At 36.0% G+C, this 18,803-nt stretch overlaps 4 protein-coding genes and 1 long non-coding RNA gene across 6 annotated transcripts; 3 read left to right on the forward strand and 2 right to left on the reverse strand.

Annotated features, from left to right (window-relative positions):
* Nucleotides 1-1,005: 1,005 nt before the first annotated feature.
* On the reverse strand, nucleotides 1,006-4,239 carry LOC139111337 (dnaJ homolog subfamily C member 2). 2 transcript variants are annotated; one of them, XM_070671573.1, is made up of 6 exons: nucleotides 4,144-4,239; nucleotides 4,019-4,074; nucleotides 3,448-3,720; nucleotides 2,987-3,371; nucleotides 1,811-2,912; nucleotides 1,006-1,586 (listed from the first exon to the last, which is right to left on the reverse strand). In XM_070671573.1, the coding sequence occupies exons 2-6, from the start codon at nucleotides 4,068-4,070 to the stop codon at nucleotides 1,536-1,538; spliced, it is 1,863 nt and encodes a 620-aa protein (XP_070527674.1). In that variant the 5' UTR covers nucleotides 4,071-4,074; nucleotides 4,144-4,239; the 3' UTR covers nucleotides 1,006-1,535. The 2 variants fall into 2 exon arrangements, with proteins under 2 accessions (XP_070527674.1, XP_070527673.1); XM_070671572.1 differs by having other exon boundaries at nucleotides 4,019-4,227.
* A 282-nt stretch (nucleotides 4,240-4,521) lies between these two features.
* LOC139111174 (uncharacterized) lies at nucleotides 4,522-5,393 on the forward strand. The gene is made up of 2 exons (XR_011547159.1): nucleotides 4,522-4,840; nucleotides 4,953-5,393. It is a non-coding gene; the product is annotated as an uncharacterized lncRNA (long non-coding RNA).
* Nucleotides 5,282-13,976, reverse strand: Rip11 (Rab11 interacting protein). Its single transcript, XM_070671297.1, has 7 exons — nucleotides 13,686-13,976; nucleotides 9,747-9,785; nucleotides 8,237-8,483; nucleotides 7,409-7,784; nucleotides 7,015-7,295; nucleotides 6,354-6,831; nucleotides 5,282-6,198 (listed from the first exon to the last, which is right to left on the reverse strand). The coding sequence occupies exons 1-7, from the start codon at nucleotides 13,714-13,716 to the stop codon at nucleotides 6,028-6,030; spliced, it is 1,623 nt and encodes a 540-aa protein (XP_070527398.1). The 5' UTR covers nucleotides 13,717-13,976; the 3' UTR covers nucleotides 5,282-6,027.
* Nucleotides 13,977-15,010: 1,034 nt separating this feature from the next.
* Nucleotides 15,011-18,614, forward strand: LOC139111264 (nose resistant to fluoxetine protein 6-like). The gene is made up of 13 exons (XM_070671407.1): nucleotides 15,011-15,383; nucleotides 15,516-15,760; nucleotides 15,853-16,046; nucleotides 16,148-16,245; nucleotides 16,410-16,616; nucleotides 16,706-16,919; nucleotides 17,075-17,240; nucleotides 17,339-17,418; nucleotides 17,493-17,588; nucleotides 17,655-17,784; nucleotides 17,892-18,057; nucleotides 18,189-18,331; nucleotides 18,423-18,614. The coding sequence occupies exons 1-7, from the start codon at nucleotides 15,170-15,172 to the stop codon at nucleotides 17,190-17,192; spliced, it is 1,290 nt and encodes a 429-aa protein (XP_070527508.1). The 5' UTR covers nucleotides 15,011-15,169; the 3' UTR covers nucleotides 17,193-17,240; nucleotides 17,339-17,418; nucleotides 17,493-17,588; nucleotides 17,655-17,784; nucleotides 17,892-18,057; nucleotides 18,189-18,331; nucleotides 18,423-18,614.
* LOC139111397 (nose resistant to fluoxetine protein 6-like) lies at nucleotides 17,262-18,566 on the forward strand. The gene is made up of 7 exons (XM_070671652.1): nucleotides 17,262-17,288; nucleotides 17,339-17,418; nucleotides 17,493-17,588; nucleotides 17,655-17,784; nucleotides 17,892-18,042; nucleotides 18,189-18,331; nucleotides 18,423-18,566. Exons 1-7 carry the CDS (start codon nucleotides 17,262-17,264, stop codon nucleotides 18,564-18,566), a joined length of 771 nt encoding a protein of 256 aa, XP_070527753.1.
* Nucleotides 18,615-18,803: the final 189 nt, after the last annotated feature.

Consider the following 18,803-nt stretch of genomic DNA (forward strand, 5'->3'; position numbering starts at 1 on the left):
GATTCGTAATAAACTGATAATGCGAAAAATGTACGTCGCATATTATTATGAAATTTATCGTAAATTGTGTATAGAAAGACCAATATTTTCCATTTCGTGAGACTGAAAAAAGATCAGGGAAAAGCGGTCGAAAATAGCATAATTAAAACCAGAAGGGAAATTATGAACCTGCGATTGGAAAAAATCTCATTCCAATCGGTCAAGATAAATGAAAAGATAATAAAAAAAAACCGACATAAAAGACGTGTCGGAGTTTGCCCTAAAATATTTTTTGCTCGACTTAGAATAATCTGTATAGATAGACATAAATGTAAATGTATGTTTTCATAAATATGCGCGAAAAGAGGAAAATATAGAATTTAGCAAGACCAATCGCGTATTTTTACCGTATTAAAATTGTTTTTCAATTAATTTGTTACGAATAGTTATGTTTTAAAAATATAATTAAGAGTAACCAGGAATTAGTATTAATTGTAACAACACTAACGTCGAATATAATGTATATACAACAAAAGGACGCGAAACTTTTCAATAAAAGGGACGACATTCAGAGTGTATGATAATGCAACAAAAGTGCACAATAATTATATTCATTTGCTCTGTTAGATTTTAATGGCATGCAGACACTGCGTACTTGTCGAAGGTATCTGAATTATATTTTGCCGTTCGCGTAAATTTATGGCAGCGTGTAATACCGTGTGTTTTAATATGGGATACTCTGAACTTGGAATGTTGAGATATTGAGTGAGAAAAATAGAAAATAAAATTGAACGGTAATTAAAGCAAAATTTTCTCATGAAATCCTATCATATCGTCCTAGAAAAATTATCTACTTTACTTTCACGATAGAGAGAATAATCGTAAGATTTAGAAAACGTTCTCATACATATAAAGAATAAAATCATTTTCATAAAACAAGACAAATTGCAACGTAAAGGATTCATATTTAGGATAAATGAAGGATAAGTACTTACGGAACGGGATTGTGAAAGTATCGACGGGCAATTTCCAAACATTACCGTTTATTTATAAAGTTTGGCGTTCTCTTCTGCCTCCTTTTCTTTCTTCCGACGATAGTAGCTCTCCTTTATCTTACAGCACTTACAATATGAAGTGTAGATCAATTGTGAAGATTAGGTTGCCAAAAACTATCAAGATTCTCCTGAGTTATAAGCTTTATCTTCATAGAAGTAGTGGTAGAGTAGCGGCACGGCTTCAAAGGTATGTTCAAAATGTACAGCGGGTAGAAATAAAACGTTCCGCGGAATCGACTGAACAAAACACGTCGAATTTCTCTGTGGTCGTGCAATTAATGTGTGTAGGTATCGGCTGTAGAAAGGCACAATGCACGCGAACTGGCACTCAATGAGTAAGCTAAAGTTCTTGTCTTCCAGTCTTAAATTTTGCTTTAATAATAATTTTCTAGGGAAGAAATTTGTTTCGAAGAACGAAACAGTTGTTACTATCAAAATCGCAAAATTGAACCAGAGTTCAATAAATTAGATGAAAATTTCGAGCTTAGCGTGCAGTTAATATTATTTCGTCACTTGCGCCGCTTTCTTTGCTTTTACGAGCTCGACCAGTTCCTGTAACAAAAGAAAGCGAACGTAGCATTATAATTCGTTTATTCGTTAAACTAGTACAATGCTTGATTTAATTATTTCAAATATAATTTTTTATTTCTTGAATTAAAAAAAAAATAAAACTTTACGATCAAATAATTTTATCACAAAATTTAATTTTATATTATATAAAATATTGAAATTGTATATTGTATAATTATAAGTTTTGTAACGTTTTTTTTTCTTACCTTATATCTTTTCATGCATTCTTTTTTTGTTCTAGTGGGTATACATGCTGCGATTTGATCCCATCTATCTGGAACTGTTGTGGGGTAAGTTTTTAATGCTTGTTCCAAGAGTTTTTGCTCACCCGGCGTCCATGGGGCAGATTCTTTTTTCTCCTTGGGCTCAGCAGCTGTGCCATTCGCGATTGGATGATCTAGACGTTCCGTAACAGCTGGCATTCTTTCTTCAATAGTTTCTTTGCTTTTTTTTTCAGCAATAAAGTTGTCAAAGGCCTTTTTATTTGCTTGTTCTTTTAAACTCGATTTGCTAAAATCGGTTGCCTGTAGACTTTTGGCCTTTGCTAAAACTTCCTTGGCATCGCGGGTGACTCCGCTGGTGGAACTGCTATGTTGATTGATAAAATTTGCTACTACTTCCCAACGTTGATTGGTACCGGCAGGAAACAAATTAACTGCTTTTATTAAGAGTTGCAAGTCATTTTCACTCCAGGGTGCAGTACAGGTCTTGGTCTGCTTATCGGGAGTGTTCCTTGCATCGTTGCTGATCACACTTACGCGGCGTTCTTCCTCGATTCTTCGTTCAGCTTCTTCGACAATGTTCAGAAATGCAGTCCTGCCACTGGTCAGAAGATTCTTCATTGCCTGTTCTAGCTGCACAAGTTTAAACAGCTCGCAGATCTTTTCTACGCTCTCCATATGTCGAAGGCTTTCTTCTGGATTTTCAGCAAAGTAATTGTTCGCCTTGCAAAAATCCCTAAACGCCTTTCTTTCTTTACGCAACGCCTTCTTTTGAACCTCGCGCTCCTGCTTCAACGCATCTTGCTTCGCCCTTTCTTCGGATTCTCTCTTTTCCTTTTCCAATCTTTCTTTTTCTGCTGCATCTCGTGCTATTCTTTCTTCTTCCTGTTGCCTAGCCTTTGCTGCTTCCTGCTTTGCCCTCTTCATTGCATTCTTCTTGTCTCTATCTTCCTGCTGGAATTTCTTTATCCTAGGATCAATATTGTAAGCCATGTCCACTAAAGTGCGTATTCGTGTCATCTCCTCTTTTTTCCGTTTCGCTCTCGTGGCTTTGTTCTTTTTCTCGATCCACTTGCGCATGTCCCGGCTGCAATCAATTTCGTCGTAAAACACTATGCTGAATTTTTCCTCGAAGTAAAGCCTGTCATTCGTCGTACTTACTCTTGACCACTCTCCTTGTCTTCCTCGTCGAGGTATGAGTACTCCCGCCAGGAATCGAAGTCATACCAAAACGAGTAGAATTCTTCTACCTTCTCACGTGGCGTGAATGGACCACCTAATCGTGGCACAGGCTTCTTCACAGACCATCGTGAATTATCTTTGAAAGCTCTACCTAGCACCTCATAAAAATTGTTCCGGCAGTCCTTCTCCTCTGGCAGATTATCATTGAAGTAGGGATCCACACTGTCATAGCTTCGCCTCTTTGCTTGACTACCAAGGGTTTCCCATGCACGAGTTATACATGTAAAGTAGTCATCGTCCGGTCGAATTTCTTCGCCCATCGCTTTACGTTTATCGGGATGATGTTTTAATATCTTCAATTTGTCTGCAAATTATGTATTAAACAGGTTAAGCTCAAATTAGTTACACTTACATTCCTGTATGAGATGTACTTTACGTACAGGCTCGTTTAATAAGATCTTCTGTCGCTTTGTGCCTAATATCTTTTATGCCTAAAACAGCGTAATGATCCTGATCCTTCCAGTCTCTCGGATCCAGCGACCGGAGGTACTCTAGATCGTCCTCGAACTGATACTGAGACAGATCGTCCTCTTCGTCCGACGACTCCGAGACACCGGAGCGCGTGAAACTGCGATAAAACTGAGCTCGCCATGCCTGTGCGGTCGCGTATAAAACTACTGGACCCGCTGTACTGGTGTTGGCTTTGCTCGTATCTGTAACACGTATACGTTACAATGTTAAGAATCGCCTCGAAAAAACGAGAAACTTTTCATGACAATTACGAACACATGGGGCATGCATAAACTGAAATAGCAGTCGAGATATTGCTGCTTTTGCGTAACTACGTGAATGGGATATTCTCTGCGACAAACCGAACGCATCGAGTGATTGACAGAAACAAACTGTAGTGCATCGAAATCCGCGAGCATATCCAAAAAAACCCGCTGTTTCGCGACAACAAACCTAACCTCCAAAAACCGGCGTCGCGCGACAGATGGATGGACGACTTACCAGATATAGAATTGAACGCTGTGGAATCTTCGTTCCCGGTGCCGTCCGTCATCGTTCTGCGACAGATTGGTCCTATAATTGCACACGCAAAATACGAGAAAGGATTTATCAATCGCACTACGTACTCATTCTCGAACCCGCGAGACTGCAAAAGTTCCGAGACTCCCGATCCGTGCTTCTCACCTTCTCAACATGAACGTCGTGATCGCGAGCGCTAATTCAGAGCAACAAAATCAACCGAGACATGTGTGTATGTGTGTCTCTTACGGTTTATCATCGTGTATGTAATACCTGTATCTAGTGAAATGCTGTAATTGGTCGACACGCAATTTCTCTAGCGCGCCGACCAATCACAGCGCTCCATCGATCGCCTGATTGCGAGTTGGTAACAGACTACGTAACTAGTGCTATTGCGTACTACCAGAGGACATGGCGAGCACGCGGTCCGAGTTCGAAAGGAAAATGCCGAGGCATCCGTGCGTCGTAGCCCGTTTCTCGTTTCGAATTCGAGGATTTGAGACGGTCGGGAGTGTCGTGGACTAGTATCTCGCGAGTTTCCAGTGCGCGAAAGAATGACTCGACAAATACTGCGTATTACTAGAGGTCACGGCGAGCACGCGGCTCCAGTTCGCAAGGAAAATTTCGAGGCATCCGTGCGTCGTAGCCCGTTTCTCGTTTCGAATTCGAGAATTTGAGACGGTCGGGAGTGTCGTGGACTAGAATCTCGCGAGTTTCCAGTGCGCGGAAGGATGGCTCGTCACGTCCCATCTGAGAGGAGGAGCAGGCCCGGGGGGCATCCTGCATCGGCGGAGCAACTCTTAGGTGAATATCAATTGTTTAAATTAAATTTTAAAAAAACCTTTACTTTTTTTTTTTGTTAAACTTGTGAATTAACTAGTATATGTATTTTAATATTTTCTTCTTTATGTTACAGTCACCGGCAGAAATCCACAACTCCGCTGAAGCTCATGCAGATTGGTAAGTCGCATGATTTTTTTATCGTAGTTTGCAATTGCATTTCTTGAACCGACAACACTCCATCGACCATAGATTACTTAATTGTAATCATCATGTAAAAATTATAATTAATTAACGTCCCCAATTATAATGACGCACACGAATTAGAACTATTAAAAAAATAAAGCACGCGAAGCGTGCACATGGTTTATCCGAGTTTATAAAAACGTCCAGGTTTTCGATAAAAGAAAATTATTCTTCAAGTTCGACTTCAGGATGATAATAATTGAAGAACTTAAATAGGGGTTTTTGTATTATTTCTATATTATCTTTATTTAATAATGTTTGTAATTTAACAGTGCTTTAAATAACAAGACGTAGTTAGATTTAATGAGAGTGCATACATACATGTACAAAACGGAAGGCACGTGTTTTCTTGCGTTTAACTATCGCGAAGCTTCAGGTCCGGCAGAACTTTTACTTATATTAACAAATTATTTGAGTTAACTTATATATAGTTAATTATAAAGAGATACAAACGTGTTCGCTGTTTCCTCGCAAGTTCGAGTTGGACGGAAATCTCGATCGCGAACAAACCTAAGCTTTCGAACTTCGTGTTTCTTTTTTTTTTTTACTGGGAAGACAGGAGATAATATAAAATGCAAAATTATCTTTAGCTTTGGCAGCCACACTCCATTCTTCGTTTACATCAATAACAAACTGGCTTCTTCCGATAATAAGTAAATCGGTATTTACTTATTATCATTTAGTTTAACAATTATTCTCGCGGGTTGATAAATAAATACAGAAAAAATATATGGATCTTGTAACGTTGCCGCGAGAACATTATATCTTTTCGTTCATATCATAATGCATAAAAGCGAATAAATTAAAATATCGAGCAATGCTAATAACAAATAGCCACTTACGACTTGTCAGTGATATCTAAATAAGAAAAGTATCACTAAGGCATTTAAAAAAGGGAATAATTCCCAAGTAGAGATAGAAAAGCTTCATCAATTTTTAAACTTGGCCGATTCTTAATTATCGATCTACTGATTTCCGGGGGATGACAGTCGCCTCTGATACGGATTTTGAAGTAATCGCGGAGAAGATTCAATCACACGTAAAAGTAATGCGTCAATATAATCCTCCAGATCAGTGAGTCTCTTATTCTTCTCCGTGATTTGCGTCTGCAGTTGCAACGCCAGTTCTATTAGATCCTAAAAATAAATGTTTTAATTAGGAAAAGTTATTTAGTAATAAAAAATTAATTTTATTAAGAACTGTGACAACTATATACTATTTTATTTGCAAAAAAAATAATAGAAGTTTAAATTAACTAAAATAAAAAATTTTGTTACGTTTCAATACATACCTCTCTTGATTTTCCATCAAACTGATTCAAGACCTCGTGCGGTAGGCGACTCTTAAAATTCGTAGCATTCTTAACGGCGTCTTCGCCGCCAATGATAATTCTTTCGGAAGACAAGTGATTCTCGTCGTTGGCATCTTTCAATTTGCTTTCCTTGTCTTTTTTCTTGTCTTTCTTCGTATTTTTCTCCTCCTTGGAATTTCGTAGGTCGTATTTCTCATCCTTTTTATCTTTTTTATCTTCCTTCACAAGTTTTTCTTTGCTCGCGGCAAGTTTCTCCTTGCTCGCGGCCAGTTTCTCCTTGCTCGCAGCTAGTTTCTCGTCCTTATTCCTCGAGTAAAGAATTTCCCTCGGTGCTGGACTGGGTGGTTCCGGAAAATCTTTCAGCTTTGACGTAATCGGCGATTGTGAACGAATAGGCGATGCATCACGTTTGATATCCTGCAGCTCGTCCACCACGATCTTAGGCTTGCTTCCCCATCTGACGGACATAATATGCGTATTGTTTTATCATGCTTATACTTTGCTTAATAAATCTAACCGCTACATTTTAATTATTAATACATTTATTATAATACTGTTAAGCTTTCGAATAGTGCGTTTCGTTTTTCTTCTATTTTTCTCTCATTTTTTTTGAAGATAAGAGTAACTTTAAACACGTCACCTTTTAGGTACGCTGCTCGCCTGCTTGCCTAAAAGCTTCAATCCCCACTCGTCGTCTTTCGTTAAATTGTCGACTTTCGATAGATTTGTAGTAGATGCGCTCATAGCAAATCGCGGCGGTTTGCTCGGCGCAGCGTTAACTGGTACCGGTGGCGTGTGCACTTCCCTAAAGACATTGTTCTGCGACCCATTTGAGGTGCCGTTGGCATTGCCGCTATTAGCACTCGCTTGCACGGGTACATTCAGCGAGGAGGCAGAGCTCTTATGAGACAAATCGTCAAACTGCAACAGATAATATATTAAAAATTGTGTCCAATAGACATAATTATTTCCAATTATTTCTTATTGCTTACTTCGGAATAAGAATATAGATAATATCAGTAGCTTTTACTTACCGTGAATTCATCTTCATCTTCGCTGATAACTCCGGGATCAGCTTCACCCGGTTCCTGTCGCGTGACTTTAAATTCACGTTCCTCCTTTTCATTCAAATTATTTCCATCCAGTCGATTCTTGCTCTTGCCTTTGACTTTGTTCCCAATTGATTTGGCTAATTTTTTTAGACCTTTACGCTTCTCAAGGCTGCCTATGCTAAGTAAACTCCCGCCGATTGACTGCGCGGCTGTAGACAATTGTCCTAAGGAGCTTTTGTGACGCTCTTTCTTACTTAGGTCAGTCAGACTCCCAGCCTTCACGATAAAACCGATCTTCACCTCGAGCTCCCCTCTCTCCTTCGTGTTCTCTTTGCCTGGTTTACAGTTAAGCGTGTACCTAATACAAGCGCATTTATTCCCTCAAATTTCTTGACAACGGATAAAATAAATTATATTTTTGCTGGCAAAATAGTGAAACACAAATTTTATATTTTAATAATTCCAATAATTGAAATCTATTTATTAGTTAATATATGTTGTAACGTAAAATTTATCAAATATAATTGAGATAAGAATATAAATAAGTAATAAATATAAATTCAAAAAAAAATTCTATTGCAACAAAAAATAACTTAATTTAATTACATAAAAAAAATTATTACCATATAAGACAAACGGCCGATAATAATGTCACGTCTTAAATATGCAAGAAGAAACGCGAATGATTAATGAGAATAGGCGATACGCCATAAACGGTTTCTGATTCTCGGGCAACTTTTCCGTGGGCGGGGAGTGTGGGAAAAAATTTGCATAGAACGCAATTTGCAATTAACGCTATCGGAAACACACCATCTGTTTCTGGGCCTCTCGTACACGTCGAAGCTGGAGAGCGGAATGCTGGCGGTGCCGAGGAACTCGTCAACACCCAGGAAATTGCGGTGTAGGGCGGTGAGGACGATTTCCGCGGTATTTCCTTGCTCCGGTATCAGCAGCTCGCACTCCTCGTGCCATTCCACGTCCTTGGTAGCCTCTTTCTTCACCGACGTCTGGTACTTTTCCTTGCCGAGTGCGATCGTGACGAAGCAATCGTTGGTCTCTGCATACGTACATATATATTCAATTCGTGTTGTTTCGACGTTGCGTAGGTGAGGGTATGAGTTGACGGGGAGTGAGGTCGGGAGATTAATGAGATGTGTGTAACGGGAGTTAAAGGTCTCACCCGGCGAAGAAAATACGCCTGCTCTTGATCGTTATAGAAACGTAATAATTTGTTTAGACCTCGTACACATATATAAAAGTAAATTCCGATTTTAGCTTTGATCTCAGCTGGAAAGCATTACCTTAATTGATTTGCATACGTTTGTTTTTTTGCACATTAATCGGATAAAATATGCATGAAAATTAATCAAATTGGGGCAATTCAATTTTCTCTTACGCGTGAATAATGAAAAATAATTTAATCCGACAACATATAACGCGCCATCGACGCGCTTCTAAACATTTTTCTTCAGGTAGAAACCTATCATTAAGTATAATATATGTTCTTGCGTTAGCAGCGGCACGTTTGCTCATTTTACATTGCAGCTAAATAAATATAGTAATGTCACAACGTATGTATCGCGGACGAGCATCGGGAAGTCATTAACTTGTCGCGCAATTACACTGATTATTAGGTCGAGGAGATACCACTCGCGCTCACGTTGCATTGGCTACAATCGGAGCATCAACTTGTAAAAGTTTTACCGAAACTTTGCACTTGTCTATTGCTATAAATTTTATTTTGCTTTTAAATTCTTCTATTTTACTAAAATATGCAACATATTTGTAAATTAATCTTCATATTAAAGAAACTCGACGTGGCTTTATTATTAAATCTTAATAAACTAACGATTTCTTAATAAAAAAAATTGCATTAATTCAACAACGAAAATTCTGCTGAGATATTTAAATTAATTCATTTCGAACAAAGTCTAAGTTTTGGTTCATACGGTAACAACAAAATCTTTACATAATTGTTTTGAAAAAAAAATTGTTTTGTCAGCGAAAACTGATTCATGACCTAAAATAGCCGCGGAATACGAGGTCATTTGGTACCGACGCGAACGTGCGAATAACTTGCAAGTAGGTGAGAAACGTGATGATGCACGTGCTAGTAAATGGGAGAAAACGGGTGACAGCTGGTGTATCGAGAGATCTTAGGATGTGTTGCGTTCAGGATGTTTCAGGCATCAGGAGATTAAAGACTTTTTACGTCTTAATCACATACTCAATCTTGTTCGTGCTTGATAAATTCTTATACATAAAAGGCATCGCTAAAGAAATTTTTGCAATCAAGAGATATTGAAAATATCGTACTTACTGTGCTTTCCTTTAGTTAGCAAATCCTTAGCTCTTTGAACTGTAAAGAAAAAAAAAAAAAAAAAAATTAAGTATCAGTAAAATTAAATGCAGAATAAATATGGAATAATATAAAACGAAATGTCGTTTATGTTACTTTAGTCTGATAACGCTGGGTATTAGAATGTAAAATAAATCGTTAACTAGATACTTGGAAAGCAAATAAGTGGATATATACATATATATATAAACGTAATACGTGTTTCATAATTTTATATTAAGTTCTCGCATATAAATATTAACGTGAAACAAAATAATAAATCGTCGTGAAAATAGAGATTTCTTTAACAGCTCTCGTGCATATCTACAGTATTTTTCTTTAATCAACTTTCCACGATTTGTGCCCACGAGAAAATTTCACGTTGTGGCTTTCGCGCATAATCGCTCTCGCTTATATCAGAGTAAAAGCTGTACGATGAATCTGTATCAGTTACCGCCTCATTGGTTTCGCAATTTCGAGGAATCTGTTACCGTTTTATCATATTTTTTTCATATTATTATTTACGTATTCAACAGTAGTGCTATAATATTTAACTGTGTATTAAATATTAATTAAAAGAAAAGAGAGATATTTTTATATTTACACGATATTTTAATTAGCTGTCGATTATGTAACGTGTATATGTAGTAAATTTTTAATTACATTTTAAGTTTTACTTCACAATAAATTACAATGCGCGAAATCAATTAAAAAACGTATAAATCACGAGTTTCGTAATAATAATAAATAAAAAAACGTTCAAATTAAATTATTATAATTGATAAAATATATTTGGGCACAAAAAATATTTAAAAATAATTTATTAACGAGATAAAGCAGAAAAACAAATTTTTTTTAATACTTCTTTATGTTAAATCTCAAGTAGTATGTTCCGAATTGCTGTATCATGGCAGTAACCTTTGTAGGTGTTTCTCTACAGAGGGGCATGAAATCTAAATTTACATAACCCGCAGGATCGTAAAATGGTTAGGTTTTTAAGTTCACGAAATACATATATGCGGCAAAAAAAAAAAAATAAAATAAATATAAGGAAAGGGAGGGGAAAAAACCTGCGTCTCTTTTGCAACTGTAACCCGTTAGTTCGTAACATGAAGCGTTACCGAATAACTGTCAGAGGCACTTCCTCGTTCTCACACGTGCAACGGCAATGAACCATAATGGAACGTGTAAAATACGAAAAGCTAGCTACGTTCCCTGATTTCCCGCACGCGGTGAAGAATCGGGAGATTCTCCGCATCCTCCTCCGCGATCAAATTGCAATCGAGACGAAGTTATGAACTCGAAAAGTTCTTGTCGCAGTGAGACTGCGATCGAATACCGTTTAGTCTGTCGAGAGCAGCTTCCAACGGTTCTCAATGACGTGATCGCGGTTACAATTCGACGGCCAAATTTATCGACTGATTTTTCTCTCAATCTCGAAGAGTTATTTAAGTATCGAGTTGGTAAATTAATTTTTAAACAGCCGCGTTAGGTTCAATATTTTATAAGAATATTTAAAACAACAGAGATAAAGTTAAGAATGTAAAAATCAAAGATCCTTTCCGTTTGGCATTCGCAATCTAGGAAGGTAAATCCAGTCCGATCGATAGAGATAACTTTATGCAGAACAGAAGAAAGAGTTTAGAAACACGTTTTTACGCACCACATATTTTGCAGCGAGATACGAACGGAACTTGTCACTCGTCGAAGTTGCTAGAGAGCAACTTTAGGTGAAGATTTATAATTGGACATACGATACGTGACACCTTATTTACTTTTGTTCCATTATATTTTTCAAATCACGCGTTTTTTTTTAATTATAAAAACGATAAATGAAAACTTGGCTCATAACTCTGCAAAGTTTTCAAGATTTTATTTCATCTCTTTGGTCTCTTTGGCAAGAAAATATTTTCTCTGAATCAGAAGAGACTTTTTGGGTAAACTAATTATTTTTAACGAAGACGTCAGGCTTTCTTTTCCTTTTTCACGTTATATTGGCCAGGTATATTATTGCTTTTCGGTTGCTATACTCTCCATTTGATATCCATCTAACGCCCAAAGGTAAAAGTTTCGCGCGTGCTAATTAAGAGGACAAGTGCTCTAACTCGTGCACACTTTCGCGAATTAACAACGTTCTCGGTAACTGGGGCTTCTCTCTTACGATCAGTTCGCGGTGAATGACGTACTCTAATTAAAAGCTTCGCATACCGAAGGTTGAAAGACCGATGAATTACCAACGATCGAGCCATTGTATAAAAGATAACGAGAGCGAAAGAAGGAGAGAAATTCTTTTCGATACGAGATTATCCAAAGATCGAAGATAGACTTGCGTGCTTTAAGAACCTATCGTTAAATTTAACCGACGAATAATATAACTGTTTTGAATAGCAAAGCGAGGGATGCGTCACTAAATGTACGTCTGACAAAGAGAAATATCACGCGGAGCCCTCGCAGTTCGAAAATTTCAATGCAACTAGATTCAGTACCGATAAACTCTTTCTCGCATAGCAATGAAGCAAGCAAGTAGAAGCCAGCGTTTCTGCGCGGCGAGTTATTTCGTATAATTAAAATTGCATCTCAACTGCCGTTGGAGTTAATTAAAAATATCACTCGAGTCGTCCGAAATAAAAATTACGTTCCCGCGGAGAATAATCTCAAGGAACCTCTTAGAACTTATTTCTTTAACGTCGACGTAAAATTATATCGACGTTTGGAAAGCGTCCAGATATCCGGCGCGTGACGAATCTCGAAGCAAGATTTTCGTGGCGCGCGATTGTGCAATCCTTTCTTTCGCGCAAAAAAGCAAAGCTGACAATGAGCGAATTACAGAGAGCCCGGCCCTAAACGAGAGACTTAATACGATCGTAGGCGTGGAATGCACGAGAGCGAAAGAGGAAGAATTGTTTTTTTTTCTTTCTTTCGCGCGGCGCATTCTCAGACTTTCAATGCACGATGTGGTGATGACATGTACTGCAGCGAGGCGGCGTATCTCATTCGTGTTTATACGCATTTTTTTACGCTCCGCGTCTTCGATTTGAGATAACGAGAGCTACAAATCGGACGATTTTCATGACGCATCCCTTGATATACTAGATCGCGATGTCATTAATGTTACTGATAAGATTAAAATTTCGGGAGATAAAAAGTTAATTTACTCGGACCAAAGATTTTTTATTAAATATTATAAACGTCGGGAGTGCTCATATTTCTGGAACGTACGTAAACAAGAATGTAACTGAAAAAGAAGAAAAAAATTGTTTTTTTAACTGTTACGAACTTGGATATTTATTTTGAATTAAAATAAAAAAAGTTAAACTTAATTTTTCTATTAATTAAATTCTATCAAACATATCTTGCATATGTATTATAAAGTAATAAATGTAAGATTTATCTGCACTATCTTCGTCACTTTATTCTAACGTTAATTCTTCACCGCACGAAGGAGAGAAACGTGCTTTCTCGACGATTCCTCGCGTCTTAACGCATCCTATTCTTATCTCCTACTTATCTTCAAGAGTCCCCGCGAGGATCTCTTGTAAGCGTTGACACGCGTCGGGTGACGAATACGAGGCAATATCCCTCGACGCGGCGTCTACGTGCTCGGCCTGACGAAGCTCGGAGCTCGGACGGCCTTAAAATACGTTCCTGTACGGTGGCGACGAGACTCGCGTTTCGCTCGCCTAGATTTCCACGAACGCGAGAGGCATGTAACCTCGTAATACAACACACGCGTCCATACGTGCGCCCGCGTATCTGACAATCGAGTTACGGGGGCGGTAGGGGGAGGAGGGTATTCTTCGGCGGCGCGTCTGCGGATCCGACCACCTGTCGTTAGGGCCAAGGGGGAGGGGAAAGAGGGAGGGGAATGTAAAAGCGTCGTTACAAACGTTACGACGCATCGCTGTCGCGATGTCGCCTTACCTGTCACTTGAACGTGCGTCGGGCTCCACATCTTGAGATTCCCTGCGCTTCTCGGTTTAACACGCACGTCACTGCCCGAGACCGAGACTCGTCGACGATCACCCTGCGACGACGATGCGCGACGCGCTACGAGAAGAGCGTTCGCATCACGCGGTCGTGTCCCGCGCGCTGGCCGACTAGCCCTCGTCCGCTCGCACGGTCGCTCGACTTCTCCGAGTAACTTCCAGTCACGTCACGACCGAACGTTCACCACACGCGCCTTCGTGACGGCATCGCGGCAATGAAACGCAGTGCGCCGCCGCGCCTTTGAATCACCGCTACGTGCGATCGGCGCGCCAGATGCGGGTGAAATAAAGGTTCTGATGCTTCCGCAATGGCAGCGGCGCGCGCGAATTCAAACGTTCGAATCTCTTGGCAGAATTTAAGACGAAATAATTTTTAATCTTTTTACGATGCCCACGTAACTTTAAAATCATTTATGTATCTGTATTTTATAATTCGATATGAATCTCGACTGATTCCTTTTGTGAATGCATATATTTAAACGATATATGTACAGTTATTGACAGAAAGGTTGCAACGCTTGAAGTTAGGGACACGATTTTAGAAATTAATAACAATAACAATTAATAATAATTAATAATAATAATAAACAAAGGTTGCAACACTAATTAATAATTAGTGTTGCAACCTTTCTGTCAATAACTGTACATATATTATCCGCTTAATGCACACTTCTGTGACATATACAAGCAACGTTAACCCGTTAACGTACAAACGTGTATTAAGCGGTTAATATATTTATAACCGTAAATATGTCGAGGTTATTGTAGAGTAATTAAAATATGCATACATAATTTATCTAGTTCGCTCAACATGTATCATATTGCACGTATGACATTTGATCTGGATGCAGATAGTCTATAAATACGGGAATTTTTTTTTGCTATTAAAACATTATCTAGAGTTCTACACTTCATTCAATATACACGATTATTAACTTGATACTAAATTATCAAATTATTCATTTATTTAAATATATTCTGTATTCAAAGGAAGTAAAAAAACAAATAATTATGTGTATCTGAGAATATAAATTTTTTTAGAATGTACACGTTGTATTACGTTTGAAAAAAAACAGGTTTACTTTTAAAATAAAAAAATGAAATTATCATATTTTTTATATAATTGTAGTATATAATTATTTTTTTTTTTCTTAATTTACATGTATAAAGAATATAATATTGCTGTTGCGAATGTCATGCAGATACTTATAAATGATATTTTTTACAATATCTCGCGTAAATCGAGTGCATTCAGAAATCTACGAGCTTGTTCGGAACGTAACAAGAATAATATAAAGTAAGATACGCAAATAAAAGTCTTAGTCAGTTAAGAGCAACCAAAGGACTCGGAATAATCGAGAAAAAAAACCTCTGTGCAATAATAGCAGAAAAGTAAAGGTGATAGAAACAAGAACCAATATGTTGCAATTTGCATTCATCTTTTGTATTTGCACAAGTTTAATATTGTCTTGTGTTTCAACAAATACTGAAAAGATTAATAATAATATTTTCACCAAAATACCAGCTTATATAGTAGCATCAAAATCTCAGCTTCTCAACTCAACAAGATGCAGAGAGGAATTACAAAACCTTCAAACAGCTGTCGATCACCGAATGCTGTGGAGTTTGAAAGGTATGCTAAACTGCATTACACACATCGGTATTAATTCCATATAATCGGTAATTATGAAGAAGACGCAAGTGCCGATAAAAAAAAAAAATTTATAAAATAATAAAGTATTTGCACATTAATTTTTATTTTTAGTGTTAGATGCTAGTGGCGTATTTAAACCAGTTTCATTTCTTTTTGGTAATAATTACTGGATGGGCAGCCGTAGTCAATGTCTCGATATGACAAGCACAGTTTTTTCATTACTTTCACAACAACCGATATTTAATAGCACGTTGTTTCGTGATTTGCAAAAAGAATTACCTTTTCAACTAAATTACTTTGTTGCGCATTTTGCTCACAATAGTACTCTTCAGTATCGTGTAAATTATTCTATCGAGGTAATAAGCTTGAGTTTTAGATATTTGAGTAATATAAAAAAGGAAAAGAAATACGTTGTATTATTAGTTACTTAAAAAAAAAATTATTTTAGGACGTTATTACATTAGGTCTCTGTCTACCAGCATCGTGTACTACACAAGAACTAAGTTTTATTTTGAATGTAATATTTAATGATAAGGATATCTTGAATGACAATTTTTATTTCTCGGATTTTCAACTGATCCAAGTTAAAAATCTAAAAAATGATAATAATTGGCTATTTACCAGTACGTTTTATATCTTCTGGTAAGTCTTTAGAAATTAAAAATTGCCACTATTTTATAAATAATTTTTAGCTTATTTTTTCCTTTTAATATTAAAGAATGTATGTAATATTATATTTGTAGCGTATATTTGGGAATTACTTTATTGATGACGGCAATTGGAACGGTGTACGAAATACTTATACATAAAAAACGCGTAAAAATGAATGAAACTCAACAACGTAAATATTGCATAAAATTTTATAAAAGTAGTTTAAATTCCATTATTTAACAGATTATTAATTTTTTGATGTATACATTATGTGTTTTATCCGATATTCTTATTTAATCTGAATATTTTAATTTTTATATTATTATTAAAATTACTACATAAATTATGATTTAGATGGAGAAACAAGAACAAATTCAGTTTTACGTGAGGAGAGCAAATTGGGGAAAGTACTAATGTGCTTCTCCGTTTATAGAAATACGAAAGAAATATTTTCTACAAAACTAGATACCGATGCAATACCTGTCATTCATGGCTTAAAATTTTTAAGCATAATTATAATAATTTTTTATCACTACTTTTTGTATACATGGGATTCTATTGGTGAATAATCTAAAATGTATTTTTAAACGTATCATTAGTCTTATCTTTTATATTTTATTTTATAAAAAAAATTGTTTTTTTATTCGCAGATAACAAAGTCTGGATTTGGAACATTTTTGATAAATATTTTTCTTACTTAATTAATTATTTTTCTATATGTGTTGACGTTTACTTTTTTTCAAGCGGGTGCTTAGTTACTTACTTGTATTTAAGCAACAGAACAAACAAAACATTGAGTAAATCTATTCAATGTAAAGAGAATCTGATTGAATTTTTTATTTATATAATAAAAAGAATTACTCGGTAAGTTTTTCATTGTCTTAATTTAAGAATGTGAAAACGCCAATGAGTTAGATTAAACGACTGAAAAAGATTTGAAAGTGTATGAAAAGTATCGATTAAAATGTACGTACATGATTGTCAGCGTAATTTTTAATATTTTTAATATTTTTGTTAAGATTGACTCCAGCTTACATGACTGCGTTAATATTGTGGCAATTAAGCTCGACTTGGTTTGACAAGACGTCACAGTTTTACATGTATGAAAGAGCACATGAAATGTGCCCAAAATACTAGTGGAGGAATCTTCTGTACATAAATAATTTCTTTAGTTTCGATACAATGGTATGAATATGTATAACTATAATGAGCTTAAAGTTACCTTCAAGAATTGCAAATAAAGCTTATATTTTAATAAATTTATGTTAATATTTTTATTGCAGTGTATGCACTGGAGCTGGTATTTAGCGAATGACATGCAATTTTATATAATCGCTGTAATACTATTAATTTTGTCGACTACGTAAGTTAATTAGTTGAAAATTAACATTGTAGTTAATGTATCTTTGATATATGTTTTTTTTTCGAATATTTCAGCTATTTCTACACCGTCGTTACTCTAATAATTACCTTTTTGATCACTTCCGCACTTCTCAATGGATACACTTCATACGTTTATGATTATGTGCCAACGTAAGTTGAAATATTTCATTTTAGTATAAAGATATATTTAAGATAACATTTTTCTTTTTTGTACAGATTTAGCGAAATTAATAGAATGAGAGATATCATGTACGACAAACCATGGATGAGAATAAATCCGTATATCATTGGGATGATTTCAGGGTATATTTTAAAAAAATTGAATAATAACTTGGCTTTGAAAAAGGTAAAAATACCATTTTTATTTTATAGAATGTTGAAAGACATTTATTATTAAAATTTTTATAACGAGTATTATAATAAAAAAATTTAATAACTTGATATACATTTTAGAAAATTATATTTTTGTGTTGGTGTCTCGTAATCGCTGTCGATATTTATGTATTACGCTATCAGCGGCACATGTCCATTTTAAGTGCTGCTGTTTATATGACTTTATTCAGAACACTTTGGGCGACGAGTATAGCATGGCTTGTAATAACATGTACTAAAAACGGAGGTTGTGTATCTGTTAATATACGATTATAATATTGTGTATTGATATATGTATAAATTAATATCATTAAGTAGACATAAATTTAGTAATACAATGTTAACTTTTATCTAATTACATATTTATTTTTTATACAGGCATTCTTAATGAGTTTTTATCGTTCAAAGGTTGGATTCCTCTTAGCAAACTTACTTATTGCGCTTATCTTTTAAATCCCATTGTTATACGATCAATTACTTACTACAGTGACAATGCAACACATTACGAAGTTTTGCCTCAAGTAAGTAAGATATATAAAATTACTAAGATATATAAAATTTTGCCAGTAACAGTAAAATACGTGTAGAAAATGCATTAATTTTTGTTTGTAGATTGTTATGTGTCTGGGATACATTTTAATTATCTTCTTATGCTCTTATGTGCTGTCTTTGCTAGTGGAAATACCTTATATTTCGTTAACGCGATTGTTTATCCGTTACTTTAGATACCCAAAAGATACAAGCAAGGTATTGTAATAAATCTAACATACATACATATATATATATATATTACTACACATAATCTAACATACATACATATATACAGGGTGTCTCACCCCATGTGTCGAATCCGTTAGGAATAGACAGAACTCGGGTAGACAAATAAGAAAGTCCCACACCATTTTGCAAAATTCTCAATGGTTATTGAGAAAAAAATTAATTTGTCTAGCGCAAGAGCAACAAGGAAGCTGCGGGCGAGTGAGCGTGACATCA

Source organism: Cardiocondyla obscurior, linkage group LG23 (assembly GCF_019399895.1).
Source record: "Cardiocondyla obscurior isolate alpha-2009 linkage group LG23, Cobs3.1, whole genome shotgun sequence".
In the NCBI taxonomy this organism is placed as follows: Eukaryota; Metazoa; Arthropoda; class Insecta; order Hymenoptera; family Formicidae; genus Cardiocondyla; species Cardiocondyla obscurior.

Coding starts and splice junctions, on each gene's coding strand:
- Rip11 (XM_070671297.1), bottom strand. CDS start 13,716: ATGTGGAGCCCGACGCACGTTCAAGTGACAG. Junction 9,786..13,685: donor GACGCACGTTCAAGTGACAG/GTAAGGCGACAT, acceptor TTTTCTTTACAG/TTCAAAGAGCTAAGGATTTG. Junction 6,832..7,014: donor GCGAGCAGCGTACCTAAAAG/GTGACGTGTTTA, acceptor TATGTCCGTCAG/ATGGGGAAGCAAGCCTAAGA.
- LOC139111337 (XM_070671573.1), bottom strand. CDS start 4,070: ATGACGGACGGCACCGGGAACGAAGATTCCACAGCGTTCAATTCTATA. Junction 3,721..4,018: donor AGCGTTCAATTCTATATCTG/GTAAGTCGTCCA, acceptor TACGTGTTACAG/ATACGAGCAAAGCCAACACC. Junction 2,913..2,986: donor GACAAGGAGAGTGGTCAAGA/GTAAGTACGACG, acceptor AATTGATTGCAG/CCGGGACATGCGCAAGTGGA.
- LOC139111264 (XM_070671407.1), top strand. CDS start 15,170: ATGTTGCAATTTGCATTCATCTTTTGTATTTGCACAAGTTTAATATTG. Junction 15,384..15,515: donor AATGCTGTGGAGTTTGAAAG/GTATGCTAAACT, acceptor TTTTATTTTTAG/TGTTAGATGCTAGTGGCGTA. Junction 16,617..16,705: donor GTATACATGGGATTCTATTG/GTGAATAATCTA, acceptor TTTTATTCGCAG/ATAACAAAGTCTGGATTTGG.
- LOC139111397 (XM_070671652.1), top strand. CDS start 17,262: ATGAGCTTAAAGTTACCTTCAAGAATT. Junction 17,589..17,654: donor GTTTATGATTATGTGCCAAC/GTAAGTTGAAAT, acceptor TTTTTTGTACAG/ATTTAGCGAAATTAATAGAA. Junction 18,332..18,422: donor ATTACGAAGTTTTGCCTCAA/GTAAGTAAGATA, acceptor TTTTGTTTGTAG/ATTGTTATGTGTCTGGGATA.